Source organism: Xenopus laevis, chromosome 8L (genome assembly GCF_017654675.1).
Source record: "Xenopus laevis strain J_2021 chromosome 8L, Xenopus_laevis_v10.1, whole genome shotgun sequence".
Taxonomy (NCBI): domain Eukaryota; kingdom Metazoa; phylum Chordata; class Amphibia; order Anura; family Pipidae; genus Xenopus; species Xenopus laevis.
In genome coordinates this window covers 42,003,376-42,028,935 of record NC_054385.1, presented here as the reverse complement: position 1 = coordinate 42,028,935, position 25,560 = coordinate 42,003,376, and the positions used below count along the sequence as shown (strand labels likewise).

Here is a 25,560-nt window from a genome sequence, read left to right as displayed (position 1 = left end):
GCATTGTTTTTCCTTAGGGGGGCATGGAATGGTGCCCAGAGCACTGGCAGATGTGTTAGATGAAAGTGAGCCCTGGAGTTCAACACCAAAAAATTCTTCTCTAAGAAAAAGTCCAGCCGTGCCAGAGAGAAGAAACGTAGGGGAGGATGGCAGCAGCCCCAGTAAAATACCAGTCAAACGAAGACAAAGCAAAGAAGTCTGTTGGAGTGAACCAGTGTCACACAAAGATCAGTCAGATATCTCTACAAAGAATACAGAAATATCTAGGCATTCCAGCCCATCCTCCCCAGATGCAGAATCTGGTAAAGATGTAAAATCCAGTTCAAACTTCACAGTCCAGTCAATGAAAGACAAAACTGGAGATCAGGAAACCATACTAGAAAAAAGACAGTTTAAGTCACTGAAGAACTTTTGGGAAAAAGGAGGGGATATCTCAGCAGGTATGAACAGCTCTTCAGATCATGAGTCCACAAATACAAAACATGCACAAGAGCCAACAGCAAGTCATACAGTCTCCGTGCAGTACAGCAGGAAACAGAATGGAGAGGTGAAGCAGGTTACTGAGCAGCCATATAAACTCAAGAGCTTCTCTCAGAGAGCTCCAGTTTTATCTTCCAGTGAAGATGAAATGTTCCACGTGAATCCCCCAAGAAAATCTCCTTCTTCCATGATACCAAGATCAACTTATAACAAAAGCAAGGGCTCCCCCATTTCAAAAAATGCATCTCTGTCTGAAACTAATGGAACAGCCTCACCCAATGAAGAAAGCAGCGGCAGGTCTTCAAAGAGATCAAAGCTCCCCGTCAGATTGCCTTCAATAAGCAAAGAGACCAAGGTGGATGTTCTCCCCTCCCCAAGAGACGACAAGCTGCCAAATGTCTCTGAACCAGAAATAGCAGGTTGCAAGGAAGATGCCATCACAACAGAAACCAAACCTGACGTAAAGGAGACACCCTACAGCAATGTCCAAATTTTAATTGATGCAGTGACCTCTGATGAAGAACAAGGGACATCAGCCAGTGTTAAAGCTGACCGAAGAAGTAAAGATGTGGTGGGAAATGCCACGTGTGAAAGTGAAGATGGTATTAAAATCCTTTTCATTTTTGGAATTAAGGTTTACAATCAAAATGTATTATTCTCCAGAATATTGCATCTTTCTGACATGGCTGTATATTTGTTTTACTCTTAAAGCATTTATTTATTGTTTTCAAAAATCGGATCAGTATAATGTCCCTTTGATGCAATGTGTATAGTAGGCTAAATTATATTTATACCAACATGGCCATTATTGATATGGGAGTTTGGAAGCAACAAGGAGAAGGCCCTGCAACAAATTGTGCAACAGAACACTTGGAACTCTACATATTGCACAGGGTTTTTTGTTAGAGCTAATTTAAGTTTATTTTATGTAATTAGAGTTATTGCCCCCCCCCTAAACTTTGGAATAAGAATTTTTTTTCATAAATATAAGTCAGTACCCCACTGCAGTTTCAGGTTTGCTTTCTCCATAGTTACACCTTTGTTGATGGAATAAGGCTGCTCACCAATATCACATAGCCAGACAATATAAGTGGGAGCTGTTATACTAGTTGCTCTGCTGAGAAATAGCAAAATCACATAGATAAAGTAATGTGAATCAATGTCCATACTGTCATGAAAAATAGTAAAATTATGGCTTTGATATGGAGAGAGATAATGTCTGAAGTAGGGGTGCACCGAATCCAGGATTCGGTTCGGGATTTAGCCTTTAAAAGCAGGATTTAGCCTTTAAAAGCAGGATTAGGCCGAATCCTTCTGCCCCACCGAACCGAATCCTAATTTGCATATGCAACATTTGTCACAAAACAAGGAACTAATTTTTTTGGCCTTTCCCACCCCTAATTAGCATATGCAAATTAGGATTCGGTTTGGTATTTGGGCGAATCTTTCACGATGGATTCGGGGGTTCGGCCAAATCCAAAATAGTGGATTCTGTGCATCCCTAGTCTGAAGCATATCTGCAGATATAGAGTAGAGCAAGGTGATAACAGTAGGGGAAGATGGCAACAAGGGGGCAGTATGGTGATTGAGGGGCAGGATGTCAACCTTAGGTTATAGCAACTCTATAAAATTTGAATTTATTAATCAAAAGGTGCAATAATCCATGAGTAGAGGTGAAATTATTAACTACATTGTTCACACCATAAAGAAATAATGGAACCATTCAAGCAGCATGCCTTTTCTTATAGCAGTATGAATAAATATCTATCTATATCTAAATATATATATATATATATATATATATATATATATATATATATATATGAAGTCCCACAGTGCCCGCACACAAACCAAAAAGTAAAGCCAGTGGTGCTCGATCCAAATGTGGTTCATGTATATGGAAAGAAGATCAGCACTCACTGTAGTTTTGGTGAATTCGTGTTGATTTATTTGTCAAAAATCACATCTTATCCAGGATAAGATGTGATTTTTGACAAATAAATCAACACGAATTCACCAAAACTACAGTGAGTGCTGATCTTCTTTCCATATATATATATATATATATTTATAATACATTGCCTACCTTAACAGTGCCCAGCATAACTTCTTATTTCATTCCCTAGGTAAGTGCTTAGAGGGAAATGTTGATTCAAATCCTGCAAGTGTGACTAGTGCAAGAAGCTTGGTGAATATTTATACAAGTACAGAAAGTAAGTATTTTGGGGATTTTTTTAATGCTTCTCATTCATTAAAAAAGTATATATGTATACACACATACAGTATATTGCTCCCCATGCAGTAATGTAATGTTTTATCAAAGCTGATTTTCTTATGTTGTTATAGATTTTAAAGGAGACGGAAAGTCGTTAACCACTTGGAGGTGCCAAATGTTAGGCACCCCAAGAAGTGATTGTATTTACTTACCTGAAACCCCGGGCCGGTGCTCCTATCAGCAGAAAACTGCACCAGCCCGGGGTTATACCAGTAAGCACCACGGAGCGATCCTCTTCCGGCTTCTTCTTTCTTCTCGCAGCTGCGCATGTGCATTAGAGTAAAAAGCCGAATTTTAACTAAAGAGTCGGCTATTTTGTTCTACTGTGCATTCGTCTGCCATGGGAAATTTGAAGAAAGAAGAAGCTGGAAGAGGATCGATCCGTGGTGCTCACTGGTATAACCCCGGGCTGGTGCAGTTTTCTAGGAGTACCGGCCCGGGGTTTCCGATAAGTCAATACAATCACTTAGGGGTGCCTAACATTTTCCACCCCCAAGTTGTAAACAACTTTCCTTCTCCTTTAAAGTGGTGGTGTTGATTATATCCCCATTCAACATTAAGAAGCAAAGAACATTTACATATTAAAGGAATAGTTCAGTGTGAAAATAAAAACTGTGTAAATAGATAGGCTGTGCAAAATAAAAAATGTTTCTAATATAGTTAGTTAGCCAAAAATGTAATGTATAAAGGCTGGAGTGAACAGATGTCTAATAAAACAGCCAGAATCCAACTTCCGGCTTTTCAGCTCTATAACTCTGAGTTAGTCAGCGACTTGAAGGGGGGCCACATGGTATATTTCTGTCAGTGAGTTTGTAATTGATCCTCAGCATTCAGCTCAGATTCAAAAACAACAGATATGACCCATGTGGCCCCCCATCAAGTCTCTGATTGGTTACTGCCTGGTAACCAGGGTAACCAGTCAGTGTAAACCAAGAGAGCTGAAAAGCAGGAAGTAGTGTTCTGACTGACATGTTATATAAAAAATCACTCCAGCCTTTATACATTACATTTTTGGCTAACTAACTATATTAGAAACATTTTTTATTTTGCACAGCCTATCTATTTACACAGTTTTTATGTTTACACTGTACAATTCCTTTAAATTCCCCACAAAGCCTGTATATAAATGATATTTTTCCTGGTTTTGGGGGTTTGAGTTTGTCTGGAAATCTGCCTAGCCTTTTGTATAAACAGTTTATTGAGACAGTGTTTAAATTGTTTCCTTACAGTTACAATACCTTGGCTCCTTTCCACTTTTTCTGTATGGAACTTCAGTGTGTGTCCTATTAGAAACACTGGAATTCCATGGCCTTACAAAAAGTCTATTATTTTACTTCAGTAGCCCAGCTGTCTGTAAACACAACAGCCAAGTCTCTTACCCACACTCTCCTGCCATAAACCCCTTCAGGTCTAAATATGACACTACTTTTGGTGTTAATGAAAATTGCATTAGTAACTCTCAAACACCCCATTAAGGTTCAATATACACTTGGGGTATTTGCAGCAATAGCCAGTTCCAAATATTTTAGCAGTTTTCTTTGCAAGGTTTTTGAGTATGCGCCACCTAGTGGCCTATTAGAGAATCTATAAATGAATATAAATACCTGTGACAGATCTATTGGCATAACATAGAAAAAGCAAATAAGTAAAAAAAAATATGAATTATTTGTTTAAGTAGGACCCCATAGTTAAAGGTGATGCTGTATTTCAGAGCTTATCCAAATAACAGATTTATACATAATGGATTGGGTAAATGTTAATGAAATGAATAGTACTAACTTTAAATTGTACAGGGAGTCCTCGAGTTACATACACCCGACTTACATACAAGTCATACTTACATACAGAGGCTGTTACAGTAATGTACTGTGGTTTGCTTGGCCTTTATTAGCATTTAGCTTTAATAACCACTCTGGCATGTGTTGTCTACTGCAGAGCAATAAAATTTAAAAATAAATACTATGTTAAGACAAACATATGTCTTGTTGAATTTAATGAGTAAATGTATATTTTTCAACTTACATACACATTCAACTTAAGAACAAACCTACAGACCCTATCCCGTACGTAACCCTGGAACTGCCTGTATAAAAAAAATATTCAATTGCTAATGGCAAAATTGAGCACTGTGGGGGGAAAAAAATCAGAACACGCACACCGGCTAAAAATATAAAGCAGGAAACTCCATGGAATTCTGCAAAGCTATATTTAGGCATACGATGGTTTGAAGCTCCCTTAATTATAGATTCCATTGAAGATGCTTTTACATTTCCAACCATTCGCAGCTCTGCTGTTCTAGTGGAATGCGTTGGTGCAAGTGAATTGTGAGTCAAATGTAGTTTTTTTGTTTCTTGTTAAACAAAGGAGCCCATTTTTATTTCATTCCCTCGCTGCCCAGCAGGTCCTATAAAGCACACGCATCCCCAGGATTCTCCTTATCCTGCACATGCCTATCATTATTGAGTAGTGGACATTGCTTCAGATTTGTATGGTATCATGTTTTATGTATGTTTTGTTCATTTCCTCCTTTGGTTTTGTTTGCAGCCTATAATAAACCTCAGACTTTAAGTCATCAGCTTCTGGAGCCTGAGCGAGCCAAAGAGCTGAGCAGATCCACTCCTGCCCTTCTCTCCGAGGTAACGGTTCCATGCATGTGGCATGTCCAGACTACAGTGCTTCCCTTGGGCACTAGAGGAGCAGCGAAGCTTTGTGTTTTCCTTCCACTTGTGCTTATTTGGTTAAAGCACAGGATGAGCGTCAGCCCTGAATGACTTACAATAACAATGAAACAATCATGTACATTGTGTGCTTGCATTTTCTTAGGGCACAAACAATGGATGAGAGGCATAGCGAGCCAGGCTTCCATGCTTTGCCTTGCACTGACTGCTCTTTGTTAGAATGGTGCCCAACTATAACTTGTATCTTTTTCAGACTGAATCAGACACTGCATCTGAAATCAGCTTCCAGCTGAAGAGGCACAGAAAGACTCACAGCAGTGACAGCAACTCTTCTGACATGGCATCCGTCTCCTCGGTATGTATAGAGAGGGGCCACGGGCTTCACTGTCCCCGCTCAATTAAGGCTGGCACAAACCCATTAAGGGTCATTTAGGAAGTACAGGTATAGGATCCATTAGCTGGAAACCCGTTATCCAGAAAGCTCCAAATTACAGGATGGCCATCTCCCATAGGCTCCATTTTAAACAAATGATCCCAACTAAGATATACTGTAATTAATTCTTATTGGAGCCAAAACAATCCTACTGGGTTTAATTCATTTTGACATGATTTTTCAGCAGACGAAAGGTATGGATATCCACATTATGGAAAGATCCCTTATCCAGAAAACCTTAGGTCCCAAACATTATGGATAAATGGTCCCTTACCTGTATTACACGATCTGTGCCTAAATTCATGCATTGTCTTCTTTTCTTTCTTATGCTGCAGTGGATATTCAAGGTTATTCATACAGGAGTGATAAAACTAAATAGTACAAGGCGGTGGTTTGAGTTTATATTTCACAGTGTTCAACCCTTTGCATTATTATTATTAAGATCACTAGTTTTCCAAGCCCTTTTCTGCTTTTCTTTCAGGCTGCTATTGACTCTAATAACCAGATTTCAAGCCCTGCTTCCTTTTTAAATGGCACATCATTGCACTTCATATATTTTGTATGTAATGTCTGGCACTAATCTTGCAGGCAGTGCAAAGTTCAGCGATTTGTCACCAAGTGTCCAAACAGGCTGACACATAATATATACATGCAAAATTCAGGCCATTTATGGGAATAAAATTGCACTTTTAGGGGGTTATTTACTAAAATTCGAATGTATCCCCTTTTTTTTTTATTAAACAAAGGTTGACCAAACTCCGGTCCAGTCGGGAAAAAACTTGATATCGAATAGCTCTATTTGTTTGGGTTATCACCGTAAAACTCAAATTTTTTGCATTATCGGGCTATGATATCTTCAGATTGGGATAGGGACATCTGCCATTGACTTATACAAGACCTCGACAGGTTCGAGATGCCGGGTTTTCGGATTCTTAACTAAAAAAGTAGACCAGAAATGTTGTACATTATGTTTTGGGCTTCTGTACCAGCGAAAGGCAACCACGGCCCTTTAGCAGTAAAGATCTGTGTCTCCAAAGATGCCCCAGTAGCTCCCCATCTTCTTTTTGATGATTCACTGCACATGCTCTGTGTTACTGTCACTTATTGAGTTTAAGGACCCACTCACAATATACAGTACACATAGACTATAAATGTCACACTATAAAGCTGATTAGTGATTAATACGGATAATTACTACATGGCAGCACAGAAACCAGTGTAATTAGCATCAGTATTTAATAATCAGTCCTGTAGCATCAGCTTATATTACAGACAAACCTAATTCTCTGCTTGATAATTTGCGACGACCGCTAAGCTTAGCTTCTCAACAGCTGCTCAGAGCCCACTGAGCATGTGAGTGTTGCAGACACTTTCCAAGATGGTGACCCCCCTGTGACAAGTTTAAAGTCCTGGATCATTGCTGCTATTGGGAAACTGAAACTTTAGGCTGGTACAATCAGGGCCGGGCCAAGGTATTTTGGCATCCTAGGCAAGGGCTTCAATCAGTGCCCCCCACCTGGTCCTGCATTACCATTTCCCACCTTACCACTCATGTTGCCCCAAGTACCTGTGCCAGCACCTATCAAATTGCCCCCATTTGTACCTGTGCCAACGGCAGTAAATCCCTCAGATTGCCCCCAAGCCCCAATCGGTACCTGCGCCAGCATAATCCAAAACATCCATCATATTGTGACCCCTAATCTGTACCTGTACCAGCAGCAGCCAAAAATCCACAGTATTGTCCCCAAATATGTACTTGTGCAAGCAGGAGCCAAAATATCCACAATATTGCCTCCAAATATTTACTTGTGCAAGCAGGAGCCAAAAATCCATCATATTGCCCCCAAATATGTACCTGTGCAAGCAGCATTCAAAAATCCACAATATTGCCTTAAACAGCTGTGTACCTGTGCCAACAACCACCATATTGCCCCATGTACCTGAGCCAGCAGCAGCCAATCCCTCATATTGCCCCCCCCATCCGTACCCGTGCCAGCAGCTGACAAAGAATCCACAATACTGCCTCCAAATATGTACTTGTGCCAACAGGAGCCAAAAATCCATCATATTGCCCCCAAATATGTACCTGTGCCAGCAGCTGCCAAGACGGAGGTGGGGAGTGCTTCTGCCTACAGTACGAATCACGGCCAAGAGGGGGTTGGAAGAGGCGGTTTATAAAATTGAAAAACTATTAAAGGTCAAGCATACCAGGGTTAAAGAAAAATAAAATAAATTCTCCTTAAAAGTGCGCCCCCCCCTTGATTGCACCCTAGGCGGGCCCCTACTCTGCCTACCCCTAGTTCCGGTCCTGCTCGTATCCTTTGGGACATATGCTGTTAATGGTAACATAAGGGCCACTGATCTAAAAGGGTCTGTTTTAGCAAAGAGGCCTGAAAAGACATCATCATACACTCCACTGTGAATTGGATACTGGGAGTTGAACAAAAGCTGATTCTTTTAGCAAAAGTATCATTTGTACTTTTACCAAGGACATTTCATTGCTAAAGGTTCCGTCTGATGCAGCAGGATCCAGTACCTTCCCTTCCGTACCATAGATCTATCCTAGGTGGTCAGATACCTTTCTTTCATTTGCTAGAAACAGCCATGCACTACAGACAGAAATCTGTAACCCCTTCCCCTGCACTTTTAAGGACATTGAGATTTACTAATGTACTCCATGTTCTAGGATTCCTGGATGAATGTAAATGTCAGCATTTAAAGAGACATTAAAACAATGAACAATGGCAATGCTTTGATACCCTGAGACACAAAATGAATGACATATTGTAACTCAAAGTGGCTAAGTATATACAGTGGCCCTGTATTCATAAGAATGTGGCAGAGCTGGTATGTGCTTACAGGATAAAGTGAATAATAGGATATCATTTGTGACAGGTCAGCAATAGTGTCCTCAGCGTGTACAGTGGGGATTTCGGCAGTGTGGACGCACAGGGGGCAGTAGAGTTCTCTTTGGATTATGATGAGAAGAATCGGGAGTTTCAGATTAACGTGTCTCAGTGTAGAGACCTGGCTATAGTGGATGAGAAGAAAGTCCGTTCTGACCCGTGAGTATCCCAAGTTCTGCCTGGCCAGCCTATTCAGTATCATTAAAATATGTGTGAGTGAGAAGTTGTCTTAGACAGAAAAAAACATTATGGTTTAATTGTGAATACTGTCTTTTTCCAGTGCCCAAACAGTACAATTGCACAACCTACAGTTAAACAGCAATGCAAAGAAACAGCCTATAGAGTCCAAATTGAGGAGTCAAAATACAGAGTCTGCATTGATCCATTGGAAATATACAGTAGCTTCCCAAATGTCTTAGCCACAAAATGTACCCCAGTTTCTGCCAACCAGCCCTCATTTGTCTCCATTTATATTTACCATGTTTTTTTTTTCTCCTTCCCCTCTCTCCTTTCTGGTTTCACCACTGAGCCTCATTACAACCACCACCTGTCTCTCCTCACACCAATTCTAGGTTGAGTAGACCCCTTACAGTACCAGGCCCAGTAGTAGCCTCAACCCTATAACCATGAGCCCTGTGTCTCTGCCATTCAACAACTGTGGCTTTTTGTGGACCCAAAGCTCTAAAAACCCCAAAAGGAAAGGATCACAGGTTTAGATTTTTGTTACTACTGCACTGGAGCGCAGAATGCAGTATTTTCTTTACTGGGTCCTTCTAATAGATTTGTTCCTTCACTGTTACTGCTCTATCCATTTAATTTAACTTTTTTTTTTAGGTATGTCAAGACTTACCTACTTCCAGACAAAGCCAGAATGGGAAAAAGGAAAACATCTGTAAAACGAAGGACAACAAACCCAGTTTACAATGAAGTTTTAAAGGTAGGAAGTTTTGGAATGAGCGATCTGTACTGGATACTGATTTCAATTGAACAATACTAGTATTACACATCATTCTGCCTCTATAGACAGTATAATAGTCTCTGAAAAGCTTAGAAACTAAATGCCATATATGCTACAGACTGAAATGTACAGTTGGTTGGGAGGGTGGAAATAACTTTTATCTAAGACAATATTGGGGTTCATTTATCAACACAGTTACCATAGTTACCTATAGCAACCAATCAGTGATTAGCTTTTTAAAGCCAGCTGCAAGTAGAACAATGAAAGCTGCAATCTGATTGGTTACCATTGGTTACTGCCCATGGGCAAATTTGCCCAGTGTTGACAAATGTGAGCAAAAATGCAATATCAGGTGCAAAGTATAAAAACAAAATTAAAATTAAAAGTCCATACATTGATATCTGTCATTTGCCTGTGGGAGCCACCACCATATTTATAGTAATATCAGGAGTTTGTTATGTATATATTTGAATTGTGCATGAGATTGGGGGTGTCTGTAGATTAACGCAAAGTCTAATACTCCATAGAAACCATGCAATACTTGCTGAGGTGGCAAAAATGTCTGGTTGCTCATTGGTTTATTAAAGCTGGCACAAGCTTTGCCCCTTCTATTACATAACCCCCATTTGTTAGAGATTGAGTTGTGTAAGACCTCAAAGGAAAGTGTAGTTATATATTCTAAAGTAAACTGTCATCCCAATGCTTATTTTTTTCAGTACAAAATAGACAAAATGGTTTTGCTGATCCAGAAATTGAATCTTTCTGTGTGGCACAATGACCCGCTTGGCAGGAACAGCTTTCTTGGAGAAATGGAGGTTGACCTCACCTGCTGGGACTGGAGTAACACAAAGGCAAACTGGTACCCTCTGAAACCAAGGGTATGTGTTACACAATGTCTGTACCTATAAATTAGGGCTCTTGTAACACAGACAATTTGCTTTGTCATGAGCACCCAATGCTTGAGAACCTTCCCTTGGTTGTATATATACTTAAGCAGATCTATATTGTAATGTCAGCTCCTATTAAAGGACTGTTTAATCTCAGGGCTTTGTCCCTCCCATTGATATCTATGAAAATAGTTAATGACAATTTTCTACAGCAAATTTATGAGGAAACATTAAAGGCTTGTCATAGGGTACACAAAAAAGACACTGTGTTTTATTTTAAAATCCATAATGCAAAGGGCTACAGAACTTATTTTGCCCTCAGTTCTAACTAAATAAGCGTAAAAAACCCAAGCGGATTTGATCGGAGTTTGTAGCAGAAAATATTGAGATATATTTTGGACTTGATAAATAACCCCTAAGTGACTTTAGCCTGAACTCCCTCTGCTCACTTAACTCCCCAATAGGACCAACCTGACCCTTTACAATCCATTTTATTTTGGGGGGGGGGTATGTCTTTATTGCTGATTATATTGATAGGCACTAGATTTAGAAGATTTCATGGGGCAATATGAAACCACTCTGTTACTGCCGATTCTGGATGCATGATTAAGTGGGACCCATTCATTTAGAGTGCACGAGATCCAAATTATTACACCTAGTTATAAACAGGTGTTTCTTTTTGCAGTTTGTAGTCGACTATTCTAAATTAAATGAAACAAAACAGAATGATATAATGTAACTTTTCTTTTTTTTTTAGAGTGTCTCTGCCATGAACGGTGTGGATCACTTAGGTGTTATGAACTTGTCCATTAAATACATTCCTCCAGGAAGTCTTGGTAAGATACAGTTATAATGTTATTTGACTATGTAATAAGCAAGGGTGGAATAGTAGGGGAAGAAACCACTTCTATATGCGGGGGGGGGGGGGTGTAGAGGAACTGGTGAGAAGTTAATTTATGTGCAGTTTCCTTTTATATTTGGAATTTCTGCATATCCCTGAAATGATTTTGCTGTAACACCCAGTAGAGAAGAGATTCATATCTGCACTTTCTGTGGTTTGATTTAATGGGAAATCTTTTAAACACAGCAGGAGTTGCTATAATCTCTAAGCACTTTCTTGGAGTATTTGGAGTCTGTAATTCATGTTATTCAGATGTATTTGTCAGTTTTAATAGAAGCTTGGAAGTTTAGGGCAAAATACAATCATTTTGTTATACATTTATTATATCAACTGCTAGGTTTCTATTTCTAGACCATTAGTGAGAGTAGACCATGTATCTCGGTCATTGCTTCACTGCCATGTTTTTCTGATCTCTCTCTTTTGGCTTAAGGTCCAAAACATCCCACCTCAGGGGAGGTACATATCTGGGTAAAGGACACCAAAGATTTACCGCAGCTGCGTCCTTCTGGAGTGGACTCATTTGTTAAATGGTTAGTAGTCTGGAATGAAGATATATACTGTAGAATATGATTTCTGAAATCTAAAAAAAAATAACTGAAATATGTATTATTCCCTTTGGATTATTGATGTCACTGTTCTGAGTGTAAGAGCTGTAGCTGTCAAGCTTTGTTTTCATTTTACTGTGCTGTCTCAATGGATGCCCCAATGCTTTGTCCTTCCTGCCCTCCAGTATACAATGCTGACAGTCACAGGGAAAGCTCATGTTTTTTGCACTTTGCATCCCTTAGTAAATGAGACCTATTATATTGTCTTGGAAGGACATTAAAGGGATTCTGTCATAGTTTTTATGGTGCAGTTTATTATGTAGTTATTTCTAAATGACACTTTTTACACTGCAAACAATTCACTCTGCCATGTAAAATTTCATTCCTAACCCAACAAGCATTTATTTTTATAGTTGTAATATTGGTGTGTAGGCAGCCATCTCAGGTCATTTTGTCATGTGCTTTCAGAAAGAGCCAGCACTTTATGATGGAACTGCTTTCAGACAGGCTATTGTTTCTCCTACTCAATTTAACTAAAAAAATTGCAGTGGGACATGTTATTAGTGGGAGTGTTATTCTTATATCTACCAGGGAGCTGTTATCTTGTTACCTTCCTATTGTTCTGTTTTTAGGCTGCTGGTGGGGAGAGGGGGTGATATCACTCCAACTTGCAGTGCAGTAGTAAAAGGGCTGGGACACACTGGGCGATTTGGGGAGATTTAGTCGCCTGGCGACTAATCGCCGCGACTTTCCACGACCAATCTTCCCCGAATGCTTCCCCTCGCTCTGCGCCTGGCTAAAATGAAAAACCACCTGCGCTAATCACATGCGGCGATTCGTTTTCCGAAGTCGCCCGAAGTTTCCTCGTGAGGCAACTTCGGGCGACTTCGGAAAACGAATCGCCGTGTGTGATTAGCGCAGGCGATTTTTCATTTTATCCAGGCGCAGAGTGAGTGGAGGCATTCGGGGAGAAAAGTCGCTGCGATTAGTCGCCAGGCGACTAAATCTCCCCAAATCGCCCAGTGTGTCCCTACCCTAAAGAGTGACTGAAGTTTATCAGAGCACAAGTTACATGACTGGGGGCAGCTGGGAAACTGACAATATGTCTAGCTCCATGTCAGATTTCAAAATTAAATATAAAAAAATCGGTCTGCTCTGTTGAAAAATGGATTTCTGTGCAGAAGTCTGCATTAACTAATGTGCATTGCCATGGCAGTATCCCTTTATATAAACTATAGCCAGGCAAAAAAAAGAAATCACAAACTACAACCAAATGATCAGTCTGGATCGAGTGACATACCTGTAATATGTCCCTGTGTGCATTTATAGAAATATAAGACTATTTACAAGTCTTGTGCATAATATATTTAGAATGGTAAATAACATACATATGGGCCTAATTATTTCACCTGCAGCTACGTACTGCCTGACACCAGTAAAAAGAGTTACCAGAAGACAAGGGTAATAAAGAAGGATTCCAACCCAGTCTTTAACCACACAATTGTGTACGATGGCTTCCACACTGAAGATCTGAGGGACGCATGTGTTGAGCTGACTGTTTGGGACCATGAGAAGCTCAGCAATCATTTCCTTGGAGGAATCAGACTTGGTCTTGGCACAGGTAACCCATATGTGTTATTATCATTAAGCATTGATTTTATCCACAGACTGCTAAAGGGAAAAACCCTTAATGTTGTCTTGGAAAAACCATATGTTGAGTAACATTTACGTTTAAAAATTGAAAAGGGTTCTTTATGCCACATATTTTTTTTTTTTTAATTCTTGGTGAATTTTAATATTGTTTTAACAACCAGTCTATAGATAATTCACATTTAGACACATAAGTGACAGTTGCGATACTGTAACTCTAAGCCTGTCACTGACTATACCCAGTACTCATAACATTTTTTTACATTTCCCCACCAAATGCTACACATGGATGCCCAAATATTTATGGCCACAATAACTATATAGTACATCTGGGCTGAAAAAAATATATCTGTCAATCAAGGTGCAACATTCCACCGCCTCCCATCACTGACCCAGAGAAAGCAAAATAACTCTCATGGCCTTTGCCAACTGAGCCTCTAGAGCAGGAAAATGAATATATATATATCCTTACAGCCTTGGCAAGAATATTGGTCTAGTGAAAACTGCAAATGTGCAGAGTTTGGGTAAAAAAATGTTTTCTCAGCTTTATACCCTCCCCTCCACCACTGTGTTGCAGCAAATAAAAGCTGAATCAAGCCGACGCAAGCAACCTTTACAAATGCAGCATGAGTTTATATGGGGTTCTGTAATATAAATCCAGATCTATCAAAACATAGCAAACAATCAGATAATACCACTTACTGGTCACCTGTTTGACAGAAAACCTGTGGTTGGTTGCTATGGATTATTAGATATAATTCAGACTTTTATTACATGGATCCGATAAAACCTTCAAAAGAATAAAAACAAAGTGTCACGGTCGGCACCCAACACCAGAACAAATGCCAAGCACCCTGGTCTCGGCTCGTCCTTCACCTGTAGTGTGACCGCCTTTGGCCTCGGGAGGAGCCCTCAGCTACTTGGATGCCACCAGGACTTAAACGAGAGGTGCAAGGCTAGAGGTTCTGGATAGGCAGAGGGGCATGACTGTTAGCTAGAGTCTTTTAGGCCGAAGGTCGCGGTACAAGACGTTAGGCAATAGAGTAGTCAGGTCGGGTCGAGGCAGGCAGAGAATAAATGTAGTCAGGCAGGCAAGGGTCAAACCAGGAAGTCAATCAGAGGGTTAAGCAGAAGAGGTAGTCGGTATTCAGGCAAGGGTCAGGATCCAGAGGTCAGAATAGTCAAAAGCCAGGCAGGGGTCACAACAGGAATCAAACAGGTTCAAAACAGGTTTAGCAAAAGCTCAGAAAGCACCAGGAACTAACTCCTATAACGGGCAATGATCACAAGCCCAATTGTGCCTTTTAAACATTTGAATTTTGCGCCATTTTGCACTGCTGTAAGCACGCCAGCGTGCATGCGCCAATAAAGAAAGCAGAGGTGCATCGCATGCGCCCTTAGTACCGCAGCTTTTCAGGAAGAGGATACAGCTTGCGGCAGGCGTCCCCGCCGAGGGGGCGGCAGGCTTCCCTGCCGTCCTCCCACTAGACCACCAGGGTGAGCTTTTGTTACACAAAGTTATATACGTAAGCCTGCTAAATTACTAACCAATCTAAATTCTTTCTGCTCCCTGGTTCCCCACTGCATCACATTCATATAGGGTGTCATTTAGAAACACTGAACAATTTCGTACCTGGCCAGTACCCATGGCAACCAATGAGATGTTTGCTTTCACTGTTCAACCTGCAGCTGGCTGAAAACAAGCTAATCACTGTTTGGTTGCTATGGGTAACTGCCCAGGTGCATACTTGCCCAGTGTTTATAAATGACCCCCATTGTCTCTTTAGATAGACTTGTTGATGCCTCTGACAAACCTTTAGTTTTAAAGGAATTGTTCAGTGTAAAAAAAAAACTGGGTAAATAGATAGGCTGTGCAAAATAAAAAAATGTTTTCAATATAGTTAATTAGCCAAAAATGTAATGTATAAAGGCTGGAGTGACTGGATGTCTAATCTTTGCAGCTCTCTTGGTTTCCACTGATTGGTTACCAGGCAGTAACCAATCAGTGAGTTAAGGGGGCACATGGGTCATAATGGTTGCTTTTGAATTTGAGCTGAATGCTGGGGATCAATTGCAAACTCACTGAACAGTTATGTCCCATGTGGCCCCCCTTAAAGTTGCTGACTAACGCAGAGTAAGAGAGCTGAAAAGCAACTGTTCTGTTTTGTTGACATCCAGTCACTCCAGCCTTTATACATTACAGTTTTGGCTTACTAACAATATCAGAAACACTTTTTATTTTGCACAGCCCATCTATTTACCCAGTTTTTATTTTTACACTGAACTTTTCCTTTAACTGAAAATTGGATACTTGGATATGTTCTTGGGGGAAATTATACATCCAACTCCCGCCCCCGCAGGGACAGTATAGAGGCTGGTTTGATAATTCCTAGCATGTATTTATTTTTTAAATGCTCTTTTAGGTTTCAGTTATGGAATAGCTGTGGATTGGATGGACTCCACCCAGGAAGAAGTGGCCTTCTGGCAGGAAATGATGTCAACCCCGAATGAGTGGATTGAAGGATCACTTCCCTTGAGGTCTCTCGCTGGGAAACGAAAATTCAAATGAGTCTGTTGTATAAGACCTAAAACCCCAGAACTGCTATACCTTGAATTTCAAAGCAATGTACTGTGTATTTTTTACTCTACATTCTGACGTTCTGAACATTTAAAGGATAAGGCTATGCATATTTCCACTGCCTGGTACAGATCAGGGTCTATGAATGAACCTGCGTCTATTTTGCATGGCAGGGAATATGATGCTTCTGATGCCAAAGCTTTGGAACTCAATAACTTCACATGCTAGGACGCTCCCTTGGAATTTTTGCTACAGGTGATTGCCTTGAAATCTCAGCAAAAGACTTGTGAGCAATTGAAATTACTAATTTGGGAAAAGGAACTGGACTTTAAAACCTTCTGTAGATGAGACAACTTAAGTAAATAAAAAATTATTTTTTCCCAAGGAAGTTAAAGAACAGAGAGGATCTGTTGATATATATTTTAATCCTGATACATTCCATGCCTGTTGAAGACTGCGAAAAGGTCTTATTTTTAGAAGTGCACAAAGTTTGCTCTCTCAAGGCCAGTCTTTAGCCATTTGATCATGGGGAAAAATAATATTGGGGGAAATAACAAAATAAGGTTATATATTATTCTAGGCCAGTGCTGTCCAACCTGAAGCCCACAATGATGTGGCCCTTCATTGTTTTTTTGCCCCCCCCCCTCCATAGATTTGTATGTATGATGTCATAATTATGATAAAATGCTGCACTTGAACATTCAGTATGAGAAATATTGGCTGCACTACATGTAAAAAGTTCTAGATTATTGCAATCTGCTATTTCCAGCCTACAGTTAGCAGAACTTTAGTGACTGAAAATGACTGGAATTAGGTTTGAACCACAATAGTAGGGATAAAGGTTACCCATAGCAGCTCTAGATATGAAGCTGACAGACCACAATATGCAGAGTTGTAGGATATCTACACTTTCCCTTTTTTTATCTGCAGATTTCCTAAATTCTGTATATCAGAGGAAATTACTAAAGGCATGAAGGGAATACAGTTAAACTTTTACATCCCCTGATTTTAAGTTTTCCCTCATTTTACATTGTTGTTTTTTGGTCCCACCTATAAATTATGCATAATATTATGATTTTACATTTTCCTGGATTTTATACAATTTTTTCCTGGTCCCCTGAAAACATAAAATGGGGGTTCTGCTGTAGCTGTATTGTGAGCAGTAATAATTCTGTGAAATTAACAACTTTCAGAGCCAATGGCATAATTTCCAGCCCTAGACCCCACCTGCACCTTCCCACCACTCTTACCATTTGGCCCCCAGCTCACCCCACTCCAGTGCTAGATGTAAAAGATGGAGAGGGGTCTGTAAGGGGGATCACAGGTCGCAAGCAGCCAAAGCTGGGGTGACTAGAATGCATTCACAGGTCCTTACCGGGCCCCCTGTGACTGTAGAGTGTGCTACCTGCTAGTTATTAGTTCAATAAAATTGTTGATCGTGTCAGTTAGTTTGACAGTGTGAGGTTTTTGCAACTTGTATGCAAATAAATGCTATTGTAGTTCTAAATATTCCTGAAAATGCTAATTATTTTGGATGAAAAAAAATTGTATCACATGATACCACTGAATATATATTTTGCACTTGATAAATATGACCTTTTTTATCCTGTGCTTGGGATACAAGCAATCAAAAGCATAAAGATAAATAATTTCTTTACAACCTGCTCATGGAAAATTGGTATTTTTGACCATGTTGGTATCCAGTGGCTGATGTTTAGACAGGTACATGCTGCTGAGTTCAGAAGTATTCCAGCCTCCTTCATAAGTATATGCACATGTTTACCAGTCACAATTACAACAGATCACCAGAGGTGTCTTAAGGTGAAAGTGCATTACTTTTGACATAAACTCATTCAGTTGGGCTTACCTCACCTTTCCTTAGGCTCACAGAGTGACACACGTCCTTTTCTTACCATGTTCAATTGTGAAGTGATGGATTACTGGAAGCCCCTCTGCTTTCCAGAGAATCAGTACACAACCTACTAAGAAAAGCAGGCACTAAGGAAAAGGGACGTCAAGTCCAGGAAGCCATCACTTTACAATGGAACATGGTGAGGAAGGCGTTGGATCAATATGTGAGCCTAAGGGGTGGGTGGTGAGGAAATGGTCTCTGCCACACAGAGATACTACCATGGTTTTCATCTGTGGAATCTGGTATGTCTGCGTAAACTAAATATATTTTTAGAAATTCAATTATAGAACTGTTCTAGAACTGACTGAGCTCATGCCAAAAAGGAGGTATATTTTCCCTTTAAGGGTTTGCATATACAGTAGGTGTGATGTGAAGCATCATAAAACAACTTTCTGTGCTTTAAGACCACTTCCTTATTTTTATCACTACCATGTTTCCATGCTAGAGTTTCATCCTTTCTCTTGAAAAATTCTCTTATTAGCATATGTTTCATTTTGGCTAAAAATGCATTCATTTTGCTGATCTGTGTTAAAAAATAGGTAAGATGTACACTTGCCAGTTAGCAGATAATACAGCTGAATGTAATGTTACTTCTACGCTTAGGGGCAGATTTATCAAAGATCGAAAGTGAAAATTTGAATAAAAAAAAAATCTAATTTCAAGCTAATTTTTGTGTTCTTCAACTAGGGAAGAGTCCAAAAATTAGATTCAAATTTGATATTTTTTTTTATCATGAACTATCTAGTGTATGTAAATCTAAAACAACTGGACTGGCTGAGTAATCATTGAAGAATCATGTTCTGTCTCTTTAAAAATTCGAATTCGACCATTCGCCATCTAAAACCTGCTGAATTGCTGTTTTAGCCTATGTGAGACCTCCTTGTACCTATTTGGAGTCAATTTTTTTTCGTTTCGAATGCGATATTACTTCAGTTCGTACAATTCTAATTCAATCTAAAATGGACCTATTCGATCGAAAATGGACCCAAAAAAACCTTTCGGTTGTTTTTTTTTTAATTTGAATTTCGACGTTTTTCAAATTCGACCCTTGATAAATCTGCACCTTAGTATATTATTGGGAACACTTGATTATAAAACCTGAAACATGCCTAACGTTTTGGGGGTCTCACATCTCCCGCTCATCATGATAATGTCAAACATTGCCAAACCAAGTGCTGTACACTCAAGAATGTAAATAATTCCTGATACTAATCTATGTAAATTGAATGAAATAAAGGGCAAGTGTAAATGCTTTTCATTGACTACTAAAGTTCAGTTTATTTTCTTGTACGATTGCTTTAACAGAGTGTCTGTATGAAGTCCCAGAGACGTGTGGAATATGATCTTTGTCTCATTACTTTTCTTTTAGCGGTGGAGCATACGTCAGCTCCATATAAAAATCATTACCTAAAGGGTTCTGCTGTGGTTTCTCTCTTCATCAAGAGTAGTATTCTGCACATTTTCCCCATATAGTAAAGCAGGTATGTCCAACTGAAGCGCCATAGACCAGATGCAGCCCTTCAATGCATTCTTTTGCACCCCTAGCATGTGCAAAGTAACCATATGTTTCCCTTTTGAATTTGATATGATATTTCTAATGGAAATAATTTGGAAATGGAAATTTCTAATGGAAATAATTTGACAATCCTTCAGCAGAGCAATATAGTGACCAGTAACATACCTGGGTATTGCAATGGCAAAAATTATCCTTAAAAAGCCCAAGAGTGAAATACAGTTAAACAAATGAATAATGACACCTTAGCATTTTTCTCCAGACATGGCTAAACACATTGAGCCTCATTTATAAACACTGGGCAGTAACCCATAGCGACCAGACAGTGATTCACCTTTTTTTTTAGCCAGCTGTAGGTTGAACGCTGAAAGCAATTTTCTGATTGGTTGCCATGGGTTACTGCCCAGGTGCAAATTTGCACAGTGTTTATAAATAAGCCCCCATTGACTTCAATGTGTTTCCCAAAGTCTTGCAAATGTTTTGCCAAAACAGGACAGATTTTGCTCATCACTATCCGCAATGGAGTTATCCTCTCCCAGCAATACCTACAGGAGTGTTTGTAGCTTAGAAATACATATATGCACCCAAAAATCACAAAGCATACTGCAGCAGTAACCTACACATATATTCCTCTAGAAACATGTACTACCTACTGGTACCCACAATGCTCTGTGGGACTAAAACAAAAAATTCTGGCTAACCAAGAGTAACATTTGCAAAATAAATTGTATTAAGATGTATTAATACAGACACCATTTTTTTTGTGGTCCAACCAATTTATAATGCATTTCCGTGGGGTGCTTTTCCCAGATTTTACACCTGATGTTCCCTGATTGGCTTTATCTTTTGTGAATATTATGATTAGTGAAATCTGTGGGTTCTGGCAAATGCCAGAGAGGCTGCCGCAAGATGCCATAGTAAGTGACTATTTCGTCGGCTGGTGAGGGATTGTTTGGGTCTCTTTCTTCTTGAAATGCCAGGGTTTATTTTAAAACCCAGAACTGCTAACCACATTCATATTTTGCCATGGTTCTGTCTGTAAATAATCAATACCACAAAGCCTGCGCCTCACACTGCAATGGACAACTAACTTATTGCCTTAGGTTGTACACGTGACTGTCAGAGAGGCCTTGCACTTGCCCCCCCCCCCCAAGCATAATGGCACTTAATATGGCCTCCCTGGATTGATATTAACCCTGATGTGACCACTTAATAGTACATAATGTTACATTCATACTTGAACAGGGTTCAAAATATTTATTTGATTAACATACAACCCCTGCGTAATATTTAAAGTGATGGTTCACCTTTAAAGGGGTGGTTCATGTTTAAGTTAACTTTTAGTATGGTATGGAATGGCCAATTCCAAGCAACTTTTCAATTGGTCATCTTTAAAAAATTTTTTTATAGTTTTATAGAAATAAAGACTTTTTTCAATTACTGTCCATTATTTATTTTTTGCTGTTTTTCCAATATCCAAGTTTAAGATTGAATGTTTCTGTCTGTGGTGTTTCAGTCTGGCAGCTCAGTAATTCAGGTGTTACAATTTTGCAACATTTAGTGGATACATTTCTCAGCAGCATTTCTGAAGTATTAGCAACTATTGTATAAGTTCTAACAGCTGCCTGTAATGAAACCCAGAGACAAATAAGAAATATATTAACTAAATGTATCAATTTAGAACAGTTTACAGGGTCGGCGACTCCCCTCCCAGAGCTGCTTTAGGTGAAAAAAATCCCAGTGCATATCTATCATTATACACACCTATACAGACCTATATTACTCTCACCTAGGTTAACTAATTTATAGCCACACCAAATTATACGTGTCAATGCTGATTAATCAGTCAATGTATTTGGTCAAATTGTTGTACTAATTGCAATTATTTGCATGCAAAGTCATGAGTCGTAGGGTAATTAAAATAACCAGTGCTGAATGTAAAGAGTTAAATAACAGATTACATACGTATTAATCAAGAAAACAAGAAGTGCCTACCAGTACCTCAAGGATTACCTTACCACTTGTATGTAAAAAAAGCTTCTATATATTGTTTAAAAGCAAATTATAAATCGTAAAAGTGTGCTCTGTCACATGTTTTTGGCATTTAAATGGCTTCAGTATATTTTTTGTTGTTTGCTCTCCACAGCATCTCATTGTTTCCCCAACACACTGCCCACAGCATGACATCACTTCCCCTTCTCTCTGACTGACCAGTGTGTATGTCACTCAAAATTGGGTTCCCTCTCCGGGCTCGTCAGTGACCAGCAGCTGTTGGCCATTCTATGTGCCAATCATAAAGAGCCTAAGGGCTCTTACTGACGAGCGGTTGTAGCTGTGCTCCCCTGCGTTCCGTTTTTCTGCGCAGGAGTAGACGCATGCGTCTGTGTGAGTACAGCAAAATTGAAAAGAATTCAGTGCGTCTACTCCTGCGCTCCCCTGCGGCTAAATGCATGAAACCGCAACGCAGGGGAGCGCAGCTACAACCGCTCGTCAGTAAGAGCCCTTACAACTATCCAGCTTCACCAATGTTTTTTTTTTTAATTTACAATCTCCATTGTAGAGATACATCTGTTGAAGGTTAAAGGAGAACTTAAAGGAGAACTCCTTAAAGGAGAACTTATGAAAACCCCTACCCTACATAGTCCCCCTCCCTGTTCTTCCCTGCACAGGTGTTAATAACTGTAATGCCCCTAAGGGCTCTTACAGATGCGAGTTTTTACCTGCGCTCCCCTGCGTTGCGGTTTCATGCATTTAGCCGCAGGGGAGCGCAGGAGTAGACGCACTGAATTCTTTTCAATTTTGCTGTAATCACACAGACGCATGTAATTTCCGTGCGTCTACTCCTGCGCTCCCCTGCGGCTGAATGCATGAAACCGGAACACAGGGGAGCGCAGGTAAAAACTCTCGTCGGTAAGAGCCCTTAGTCTTTGATTACCCCTCGATGCAGAGTCAGCGCAGCGGAGCTCACGGATGCCATCTTCACCTCTTCGGGAATCTTCGGGTCCCTTCTGCATTTTCCTTGGCTGTGGGCGCATGCGTGGTTGTTTGGGACCGGAAAATTGCTACAACTGTGCATGCGAAGATGCACCGCTTATTTACTGAAGACTCCCGAAGTGGTGAAGATTGCGCCCGCTGATTCTGCATTGAGATGTAATTAAAGACTTAGGGGCATTTACAGGTATTAACACGTGTGGGGGGGAACAGGGATGGGGGGACTATGGAGGGTAGGGGTTTTCATTAGTTTGGGGGTTTGGTTCTCCTTTAAAATGCCTGGTTAAGATTACATTACTATCACAGTATATCATTACATTTCAAGGGAAAGTAAAAAAAAAATTATCCCCAACCAAAGGTGCAGGCTTATATAGGGGGTAACAGTAGTTTTTTTTTTTTAAATTGCCAGTACTAGGACATTCGTACTGGGAGGGAGCTCCCAGTGCGAGCGGCCATGTCGCACTTAGTGCATGCACATAATATGCTTCTGATGTCATCATGAGCAAGTTGCAGCATTCGCTAATTATGTGCATGCATACGCCCCAGCATGGCCACCCCTACCAGGAGCTCCCTCCCATTGCAGGTGGCAAAATACTGTTACCCCCAACTGGAGTGCGGGCTTTATTAGCTTGCACCTTTGGTTGAGGATAATATTTTTGCCTAGCAGGCGCCTTTTATTTCATTAAATTTCAAGGGGAAGTAAAGATTAGGTAGCTATTTCAGTATATCATTACATTTCAAGGGGAAGTAAACAGTGTCATTATGGTTAGTTTGTCAAAGGGGAGTAAACAAAATGAAAATTATTGCTACATTTTGTGCTGTTGTGAGAAGCCAAGATCTCTGTGTTAACTCCCCCCCCCCACCCACAGACATACATAAACACACACAGATAAGAGTAGCACTGTGGTTTTTTTATTCTTTAGAATTGTTGGAAATATGTCTTATGTATTATTCTTAGGGACATGTTTATAAAGGTGTACAAAAATGTTTGAACTAATTTAAATTGGTTCCAGTAATTTGCACAATTTGCCCACTGTAGTGCATTGCACACCGGCAGATGTTCAGGCTAGAATCTCCAGAACAAGACACCTTTATGTGATTCTGAGAGAGGGAAATAGAGGGTGATTAGGAGCATTTGGCCTCCATCTTGGGCCCAGAATCACCACGTATGGATTGCCTTGTATGTTGTGGGCAAGCACTCTGCCAAGTGTAACAAGAAGGTAATAACAGAACAACAGCAAATCCTCATGCTTGAGAATCTCCCTTGTATTAGTATTTCCAAATATACAAGTTTATGCTGTAGCTGTTTAACAATAAACTGTATCAGATTTAAGATTTTATGCTATTTGTGACTTAAAGGGGACCTGTCACCCCTAAGAAATAATTCCAAATAATTTTTATCATGTTAGTTAAGTAAAATAAACTTGACTTATACTATATTTATTATTTACATTTTGTTTTGTTGGAATTACCCAATCACAGCAAGAAGGTAGGAGCCATGTTGTGGACACTGTTATTAAGATAAATTGTGTATCACCCCAAAATCTTGTGTATACACTAAAATGGGGAACGTAATGTCCATGTGCAGTGCCCTAGATCACTATAGAGCCTGAGGAGGGAAGGGGAAATGTGAGAAGTGCAGTGACATGTACGAAGTGCTGAATGGAAAGTGGAAGTAATTGAATGCCCCACCTCTATTCCTCGGGCATAGAGGCGGGGAAGATAATATTTGATTGACAGCTCAGATATTTAAACACCACTATAACAGGTATGGATGTTCGAATGAAAAAAAAAATTGTTTCATCTTTAATTTGCTATGGACTTTCATTATGCCACTTTTTATGTGTAGGTGACAGGTCCACTTTAAAGGGTGTTGAAAGACTCTAAACATAAAAAACATATTTTTATTGTGAAATTATAAACTTTTTGTTGTAATATATATTTATTGATATTTTTTTCTGAATAATTAATTTTCTCACCATGTTCTCTGTAGCCATTTTTTTTGTAATTACAATGCAGTTTCCCTGTCATGATGAGAGGTCACTGTTGCAGGTCTTGATTTTTATTATCACAGCCGACCTGCTCTCTTCCTATTTCTCACTGACGTATCTGTGTATAATGCAGGCGATTACTGGCAGGCTCAGATCTACATCTTCCCATGATTTTTATAAGCTGCCACCTGGTGCATTTTAGTAGATATAACAGGCTCCACTCTATTCATGCATTGTTTGCAGAAGAAAGAATTGCAAATGCACAATAGGTAAAACATTACTGCTGGTGATATCTCCACTAAATATTTATTTTTAAAGTACAGAATTAGTGACATATTTACATCTTTTTCCAATCCTACTTTGCTTAATTTTAACTAAAGCCATAAATTAAAGGGGTTGCTCACCGCTGAGATAACTTTTAGTGTGATTTAGAGAGTCATATTTTGAGACAATTTGCAGTTGGTTTTCACTGTTTATTATTTGTGGTTTTGAGTTATTTCGATTTTTATTATGCAGTCAGTTTCAACAATATGGTTGCTTTGGTCAACATTACCCTAGCAACCATGCATTGACTTTTAATAACATACTGGAATATGAACAGGAGAGGGCCTGGATAGAAGGATGTAGTAGAAAGTAAAAATAACAATACATTTGTAGCCTTACACAGCATTTGTTTTTAGATGGGGTCAGTGACCCCCTATTTGAAAGCTAGAAAGAGTCAGAAGAAGGCAAATAATTAAACAACTATAAAAAAAATGTAAAACCAATTAGCTTAGCACTGGCTGTTTTATAACATACTAAAAGTTAAAGGGGTTACTCACCTTTAGATTTTCAGCAGCTCTCCAGTTTGCAATTGCAGCAA

The 25,560-nt window shown here is 39.6% G+C and overlaps 1 protein-coding gene across 4 annotated transcripts in view; it reads left to right on the top strand.

The window, feature by feature from the left end:
* The window catches only part of LOC108698393 (synaptotagmin-like protein 2), a 60,884-nt gene extending 43,086 nt beyond the window's left edge, over nucleotides 1-17,798 (top strand). For all 4 annotated transcript variants that reach the window (XM_041572734.1, XM_018229829.2, XM_041572733.1 and 1 more), the window contains exons 7-17: nucleotides 18-1,082; nucleotides 2,607-2,693; nucleotides 5,300-5,391; nucleotides 5,687-5,788; nucleotides 8,762-8,931; nucleotides 9,607-9,709; nucleotides 10,447-10,608; nucleotides 11,375-11,453; nucleotides 11,949-12,048; nucleotides 13,479-13,684; nucleotides 16,137-17,798. In XM_041572734.1, the coding sequence (XP_041428668.1) occupies nucleotides 18-1,082; nucleotides 2,607-2,693; nucleotides 5,300-5,391; nucleotides 5,687-5,788; nucleotides 8,762-8,931; nucleotides 9,607-9,709; nucleotides 10,447-10,608; nucleotides 11,375-11,453; nucleotides 11,949-12,048; nucleotides 13,479-13,684; nucleotides 16,137-16,282 (2,312 nt within the window). In that variant the 3' untranslated portion in view covers nucleotides 16,283-17,798. The remainder of the gene's footprint in view (nucleotides 1-17; nucleotides 1,083-2,606; nucleotides 2,694-5,299; nucleotides 5,392-5,686; nucleotides 5,789-8,761; nucleotides 8,932-9,606; nucleotides 9,710-10,446; nucleotides 10,609-11,374; nucleotides 11,454-11,948; nucleotides 12,049-13,478; nucleotides 13,685-16,136) is intronic.
* The last annotated feature ends 7,762 nt before the right edge of the window (nucleotides 17,799-25,560 follow it).